Raw genomic sequence first — 8392 nt, 5'->3', positions numbered from 1 at the left:
AAAATCGCCGTAAAAATATTAATTTAATTTTTACTTAATTATTTAATTTTATTTGAATTTAGCGACAGTTTTTCAAAAATCATTGTAAAATTCAATTTTATTTTTATTTATTTATTTATTTTCTAAATTTAGCAGCAATTTTTTGAAAATCGCTTCAAAAAATCAATTTTTTTGTAGTGCCATGATGGATTGGTAAACTTTGCTCATGGTCTATGGCTTTATTCGATAAAGTTATAGCCAACATATATAGAAGTCTAATGTGTCACACACAATAAGGGTTTGCAATTACAAGGTAATGGCGGGCTCGGTTAGGATTGGAAAATTCTAATGAGGAGATAGAGTTCTTAAATATTAATATTTAGTATTTTAGAACTTATAATAAATAAGTGCCTTAATTAAGTTTGTTATAATTCACCTGAAACCCTCGTTGGACCAAACTACCCAAATTAAGGGATTAGGTCTTGTTGGATTGTTACTTAATTAATATATGGGCTTATTTATAAAACTAACCTAAGGATATTGGATGGATTAGGGAGCTCAATGGGCTATTTTAAAGTGTTTAAAACTAAGGCCCAATAAATTGTTTTAAAATGTTTAAAACAAAAAGGCAAGAAGGAGAATAAAAGAGAAAACCTAATTTTATATTTTAAAGTGTTTAAAACATGGACTTAAAATACCATGCAGCCCAAAACCTTAATTATGGTTTTCTGTCTAAGGGTTATAAATTGCCTTCATGTGGTTCCTTTTGTCTCTAATCATGTACCCCTCTTAGTCATTGATGACGTTTGACATGCATGAGAAAAGCTCACACACCACCATCTTGAGTTAACACCTTTTCGTCCTTAGGAAAGACGCCCCTACAAGGCTCTTAGATTGCAAGCTTGTGTGGATACCGTTAGAAGCCAAATATTTGAACGTCTTCATGATCACAGCTTTTCAAGATTGGATTTTCATGTCAAGAGATAATCTTTTGTCATTATTTCGTAAGATGTTCCCTTGTAGTGCCACTTACATACATTTCGTGTAATTTAAATCTAATATTTGAGCATTGAGATGAACATGCTGAGTTTCTTCAAACAAATAAATTTTAATTATTATAATTTGACATTAGTACTCAACAAGAAGTGAGAATAGATAGTAATGTCTTTGGAGTTAGATGTGTTTACCTATTGATAGGTTACTTGATATATAAATCGAGCCAGCAATGACTGAACGAGATTCTCGACAAAATACCCAAACAAGATTCCTAGAGTTCAACTAAGATCTTTCAAGCACAGACCTTTCCGCTAGGTAATAAATGAGCTAGTAAGCCATGTCCGTCACGCTATGGCTTGCAAGACTCGTGGCCTGCTTTAACCGGTAGGACACCGTGATAAGATCTTCTGGGTCTTGGGGGGTAGATTTATAAACGAGTATAATTTCAAGATGCTCCTTAACATTATGTAATTTTTAAGGGATAAGAATATGATTTAAAAGTTATGATGATCCTAATTTTTTACTTCTACTTAATTTTTATTTATGTCCTTTAAATGCAAAAAGATAATTTTGATGGTCAAATAAAAGCATTTTTTTTAATATAGACCAAATATTATTTTATATTATAAAAATGCATTTTGGTCAAATAAAAAGCACTTTCTTATTATATATATATATATAACCAACCCCACACACAAAAAGTAAATAAATAAATAAAAACTAAAACAAAAATCGCATGGAACGTGTGCATCAAATTTAGTGTGTACTCTGTTTATACTGTTTTAAGGATTTCACATAGACCATCCAAAACGTGTGAGGCTACCCATAAGAGTTGTAGACTTATAAAGGGGGGGGGTGAGAGAATTCTTAAATTAGATTAATAATGGTCAATTTGTGTTAGTTTGAATAGACAAAAAAATAAATAAGAAAAAGAACAAATGTATGTATGTATGTATGGTCAGGTAAGCGTCAAAATGAAAACTGTACGAAACTTCTTAAATAATAATGCCATCACCGTGTCAGGCGGGGCATTTCATATTTTTAGGACCAGAGAAGAGACGCCTTGCACTCATGCTACATGTGCAATTTTCAATTTAATTTAAGAAAATAATCATATCATCCATCATTCATCCATGCATATAATTAACATGTCCGGGAAAAGACATTCAAGCCCTTGCCTTTGCACTGTACCATCATCATAATAATATATGTGTGCGTGTGTGCATAGATAGATAGATAAGAGAGAGAAATGGGCATGGCATTAGGACGGAGCTGGACAAAATTTGAAGTGAATTGATGGAAATAACATAACGCGGGTGATTTAAGGGGCTACCCTACCCCTAAAAGAGTTTACCAAGAAGGGGGGGCATTTTAGGCATTTGAGGATTCAAGATAGGAATCCAAATTGTTTTGCAAGTTATAAGGCGCCTCGGGTCAACAATTTCAAGTCTTGTTGTTCAAGGCGGGCAGCCATGAACTATTGAACCCCTGAATGTTCAAAATTCAGACCCAACTTTCCTTAGAAGCCTCTAGATCGCTTTGGATATATTTACCCAATTCCCATATTAAAAGCCCTCACCATCCCTCTCTCCTGTCATTCTTAATTTCCCCATCCTTAATCCTCCTCCTCCTCCTCCACCTCCTCTCTCCCTTGCTTCTTTCTTCTGCCCATCTCCTCTTCCTAGCTAGCTTAATTAGCTATTTAAGTTTTAATTCCTAGCCAGCTAGCTTAATTATATATATTGTTATTATTATTAAGACATATATAGTTACAGATATGGGAACTTTGGTGGGACATGTGGCGCCTGGGTTTGGGTTCTTTCTGATTGGGCTATGGCATCTCCTGAACCACATCAGGCTCCACGCTCTCAACCCATCAAACTACACATCCCTGCCATGGTTTCCCACCTCCAAGATGAGGTACTTGGAGCTCTTCCTCATCATGGCCGGCTCCTCCCTCTCCGTCGCCATGGAGCTCTTCATTGGTCCCGATAGGCACCAGCCTCTCGACCCAGATGGCACCATCCCCTCCAACCATCTCCACAACTTCGAACACTCCTCCATCTCCCTCACCTTCTTCGTCTACGCCGCCTTCGCCATCCTTCTCGACAAAAGAGGAGGAGGAGCGGCCTCCCACGCCCAGCACGAACTCACTCAGCTGCTCGGAGCCATTGCCTTCGCGCAGCAGCTCCTCCTCTTCCACCTCCACTCCGCCGACCACATGGGCGTAGAGGGCCAGTACCACTTGCTCCTCCAGATGGTCATATTCGTCTCTCTCCTCGCCACTCTCATGGGTATTGGTTACCCCAACAGTTTCCTCACCTCCTTTGTGAGGTCCATCAGCATCCTATTCCAAGGCGTTTGGCTCATGGTCATGGGATTCATGCTCTGGACCCCAGCTTTGATCCCTAAAGGCTGCTTCATCAACTCGGAAGAGGGCCACCAAGTCGTCCGATGCCGCAGCGACGAGGCTCTCCACCGTGCCAGAGCCCTCGTCAACATTCAATTCAGCTGGTACCTGATTTTTGTTACTATTTTTGCCATGTCCTCGTATTTGTTCCTCACCAGAATCTATGGCCCGGAGAAAGTCGTCGCCGAGTACCAGTCTCTGCCCAAATTCCAATTAGAGGAAGAAGACGAAGATATTAATGATGATGAAGATGTTGAGGCTGGGCATAAGAAAACCGATCAAGTCACCCCCAGCGGAACCTCGAAGAGGTTTATTCACATGGGAAAACCCTCTGCTCCACTGGACATCGAAAGGTGAGAAGAAGAAGAAGAAGAGAGGACGTACCGCCGGGTATATATGTGAATTGTGATTAGGTCTGTTAAAAGTAAGGCACAATTAGCCAGGTTGGTGGGTTCTGAATTATTCGATCTCATCATCCGTCACTCTTCTTCTTCTTCTTCTTCTTCTTCTTCTTCTTCTTATTATTATTATTAATTTTATTTTTGCTTTTTGCTTTTGTTTTTATTAAGCCCACAACAATAATGTTGGCTTAGTGGAGAACAAATGAGCCAATTATGAGTTTCCTTGAGGGGAAGTCGCGAAAAGGTTTGCTATATTAATTTGGTTTGCATTGATGGCTTTTATTTGTAATATATATATATATAGCTTTAGTGGGGGGTGAGTAGTAATTAATTGTGTGCTTGGATGATTGATGTACATGTTTAGAAAATTACAGGATTATTGGTTATAAATTGCTTGGTGATACCACCAACTTCAAAAGTCTCTCTCTCTCTCTCGTCTTCATTATTATTTATTTTCATTCTCTATGAATTTCCCCCTCCGGCTCCTTAATCCCGGGTTATATATATATATATATATATGTAGTTGGATTTTGGCCGCAATATTAAATAAATCTGCATACTTGACTCTCAAACCATGTAATCTACCTACCTCATCCACCAAAACTGATTTATATATAGCTTTGAAGTAAAAGACCAAACTAGTACCTCTGCTAGCTGGTGGGGGCAGCATATAAGCTTAAAACATTAACCCAGATTAACCGTGCATGCACATTTGGAACCGGGGTCGAGTTAACTAACTCAACTGCGCAATGCCATTGACTTTGAATTGAGAAGTGAAGTTTGATTAATTTGTCCATGTTAAGACGTTTGATTGGCCAAGTTCATTTAGGCCAATCGCTTTTTGGTTTGAGTTGACTCGACTTCTAATCTGGGCTATAACATTGTTGACTCAACAACCAATAATAACACAAAAGTAAGATTACCCGTGCAAAAGTTTAATCCCAAACCGAGTTGACTCAACTGCATAACTCGTGGCCCAAGATTCCGGATTAACGTTTAACCAATTGAGATGATGAATTTGACTAACATTTTTGAAAGACGTATTAATATCAATTGATAATAATTAATGGCAACATTAATTAATTAAGCTGTCACATTCGAAGAGTGTTAAAATGGATAAAATACCAACTTTTTTCAAACCTATTTTCAAAACATTACAGTACTCTTTTAATTAATTCGTTCTCAAAATATCATGTTTTTTCGCCACTCGCAAGAAATTCAACGTGGAGGAATGAGTAACCGACCATATCATAAAGCCGTTAATTTATAGTTTATAGATTGTACGAATGAAAACCGCTACTTTAAGTAGCGGCTCTCCATTAAAGACTTGCTCCCCTTCAGTTTTAATAATACCTAAGAAAGAATTGTAGAATGCTTCCGGCCCCCACATTGCCAAGTGCTTAAAGATTTTATACTTGTTTTACAGTTGTATATATTCGAAAGTATTGAAATACATTCAGCCGTTGGAGGTACAAGCGCATCTATGCTGTATACGACGCCGTATATATATATATATATAATTTTGGTCCCATAATTAATATTACTTAATTTATATTAAATAATATTGATGTGATAACTTAAATATAATGATATTGTGGGATTCATTTATTTAATTTTTTCAACACAACAACTTGATATATAAGATCATATATTATTATATTTGAATTGACACATCAATATTGGTTAATATAAATTAAGTAATGTATATCAAATATATATATATATATCTATATCTATGGGGACGAGACATCCATGCGAAGCAACACGTCCATCTGATCTGGTTCTGATTCTGATTGTGCCCAAACCCGCCTTGCCTTCAACTCCAAATTGGTGACTGCTGCAAGCAATTTCACATTCAAAACTGGCCCTCACCCCAACGGAGCCACGTGACCGAAACAATTAAATAAATTAGTCTGTATTCCTTCATAATAATATATAATTGGTGAGGATCCGAATCAGCGATCAAATATAGAATAATAATGGTCTTCATCGTCTTCCACCACGGTGATCAACTTCAAGCGTCTACAGCCCAGCAATTTGGATACGATGACTTTCATTTATAGCACATTTGTAAAGGGATGTCTGCGTAAAATGAAAGACATAATCCCCATTAAATTTTTATTTTCCTAAATACAATAATTAATTTATAGTTGTGAAAAAATATTTATCTTGAATTTTTAATTTTTGAAAAACTTGTAAAATAGAGGCGTGGGTATCTGCGGCACGGGTCCTCCAATTCTTAAGTTAATTTCTCTTTCTTTCTCACTTTCTCTCTTAGGGGGCGTTTGTTAAAATGAGCAAAATAAGGTGATATCAAGATAAGATTGAGATATTTTTCGGATCAAGATATGGAATGATCAAGATAAGGTCGGGAAGCATTCCAAGATTTCTATCAGACTGTTTATTAAATTTTTTAGAATCCGTTGGTAACTGTATTTTTTCTTTCCACATGTTTGTTAATACATATGATAAGTACCAAGATAAGGGTTTTTTTACCAAAATATCCCTATTACCAAATTTATGATTAAAATAGTATTTTATGATTAATATGAATTGTCAAAAAAATTAAGATTAAAATTAAAAATAATATTTTATTTTCTAAATTCAAGTTCAAAAATAAATTTAAAAAGAGTTGAAAAGTATAAATAATAATTGTTAGGATTACAATAATTCCACCTACATAATTAAAAATAGCCAAAACATATTTTCATAATAGATAATAAAATATAAAATTAAATAAAATAATTTAAAAATTGATGAAATGAATTATATTAGTTAATAAAATATATATAGAGAGAGAAATTTAAATTTTAAAAATTAATGAAATGAATAATGTCATTTAAATTTTAAAAATTGTCAAAACATATAATAATTTAAAAATATATTAAATAATATTAATTATAAGAGATAAATAAATAAGCTTTTTAATAAATTTAAATCTTTAAAATGCATTAAATAGCATTAACTATCTTACAAGGGGTAGATAAGTAATTGAGGCTTATCTTGAAAGAGCCAGATAAATTTATCCGAGGGGGGAGGTCGGATAAATTTATCTTGAAAGGAGGAGATAAGAGGTCACGTGATGCCTTTTTCGGAAATGGCCAGATAAGCTTAACAAACACGTTGAAAAAACCAAACATCCGGAATGCTTCCCATATCTGACCTTTTCTCTCTCTTATCTTAGTTAACAAACACTTCCTTAGTAAAAAAGTTAAAACAACAAAAGTATAGCTTTGAATAGAGTCCAGCCATTCCTTAACCAAAATGATTACTTCCTATTTATAGAGGGTAAAATTAACAAGTGTAAGAGCGCCCACATCTCTTAAAATCATATCTTCTAAATTTCCAAGTGAAGGCATCGAAGGTAAGTTTGATACATTCTCGTAGTTTTATGACTTGTATTTTCAAAGCCCATGTCTGAGAAGCCTAAAGGGGCTCTTAGAAGAGTTTCCTACTACCAAGAAAGGTTTTTGGGACTGGGTGACCTAAGAGAAACTCCCGAAATAGTCTTTGAATGCTATCGGGAGAGGATTCTAAGAAAGGTCACTAGATCCTTTTGAGGAATTTCTTCAGGGTGAGCCAAATGAGATTTTGGAAGGAACTACACCTAAGGGCACTCGAAAAAAACCCCTAGAGGGTCACTCGAGAGTTCGAGTCACCCAAGAGGCCCTTCAAGGGTTTCTCAAGGACTGCTTTCTTAAGAAGTCTCTCGATGACCCTTAGGGCTTCTTCTTTTTGGGCTTCCTTCTTAGGGCTTTGGCCTATTTTCTTGGATACAACAATTCCTTCCTGCTCTTTATTTTGGGTATCCTAGAGGTAGAGATGGCAAAATGGGCTTGGCCCAACGGGCTGGCCCGTTGGGGCCTGGCCCAGCACCGGGCTAGGGCCAGCATTTTGCAGGCCCATTTAAGGCCGGGCCGATTTGGCCCGGCGGGCCAAATGGTGGCGGGCCGGGCTGGCCTGCTTGGCCCGCTAATCGACCACACCCCCCCCCCCAAACAGCCCACGCCTCTCGCCCTCGCCCTCACCCTCTGTCTTGCCCTCGCCCTCTATCGCCCTTGCCCTCACCTCGCCCTCTGTCTCGCTCTAGCCCTCGTCCTCGCCCTCGCCCTCGCCCTCGCTGGCCCCTCAGTCGTCCTCGCTTACCCTCTGTCGCCCGTGCCCCTCGCCCTCTCTCGCTCACTGCCTGTTGAGCGGGCTGGGCTGGGCTGGCCCATTTGGCCCGCGGGCCCGTGTAGGGCTGGGCTAGGGCCAGCAATTTGCTGGCCCGTTTTTAAGTGGGCTGATTTGGCTCAGCTCGCGAGCCACTTGGTGGTGGGCCGGGCCGGGCCGGCCCGACCCGTTTTCCATCTCTGCCTAGAGGAAAGGGTAACCACTTAGTACTCCTTAGGAGACCACATTCTCCTAGGTTTATGGGAGAAAACACTTTCCCAAGCCTTCATTTATTCCTTGGCCATGGAGTCTTGACTAATTTAGATTGTACAGCTCAAATCTTTCGATTTCACATCTCTTACAGTCCCCTTCATAAAAAGGGTCCCTTAGCCTATTCATTTGCACCTTTAGCTTCAAATTGCGTGACTAAACTTCTCGAGAAATTTACTTGCAA

The 8392-nt window shown here is 37.9% G+C and overlaps 1 protein-coding gene across 1 annotated transcript; it reads left to right on the top strand.

Moving 5' to 3' along the window:
• Positions 1 to 2538: 2538 nt before the first annotated feature.
• LOC127796105 (uncharacterized) lies at positions 2539 to 4117 on the top strand. The gene has a single exon (XM_052328153.1). It carries the CDS (start codon positions 2753 to 2755, stop codon positions 3740 to 3742), a length of 990 nt encoding a protein of 329 aa, XP_052184113.1. The 5' UTR covers positions 2539 to 2752; the 3' UTR covers positions 3743 to 4117.
• The last annotated feature ends 4275 nt before the right edge of the window (positions 4118 to 8392 follow it).

Source organism: Diospyros lotus, chromosome 1, assembly GCF_014633365.1.
Source record: "Diospyros lotus cultivar Yz01 chromosome 1, ASM1463336v1, whole genome shotgun sequence".
NCBI lineage: Eukaryota > Viridiplantae > Streptophyta > Magnoliopsida > Ericales > Ebenaceae > Diospyros > Diospyros lotus.
The sequence above is the reverse complement of the archived record's forward strand: the minus strand, read 5'-3'. Positions and strand labels throughout refer to the sequence as shown.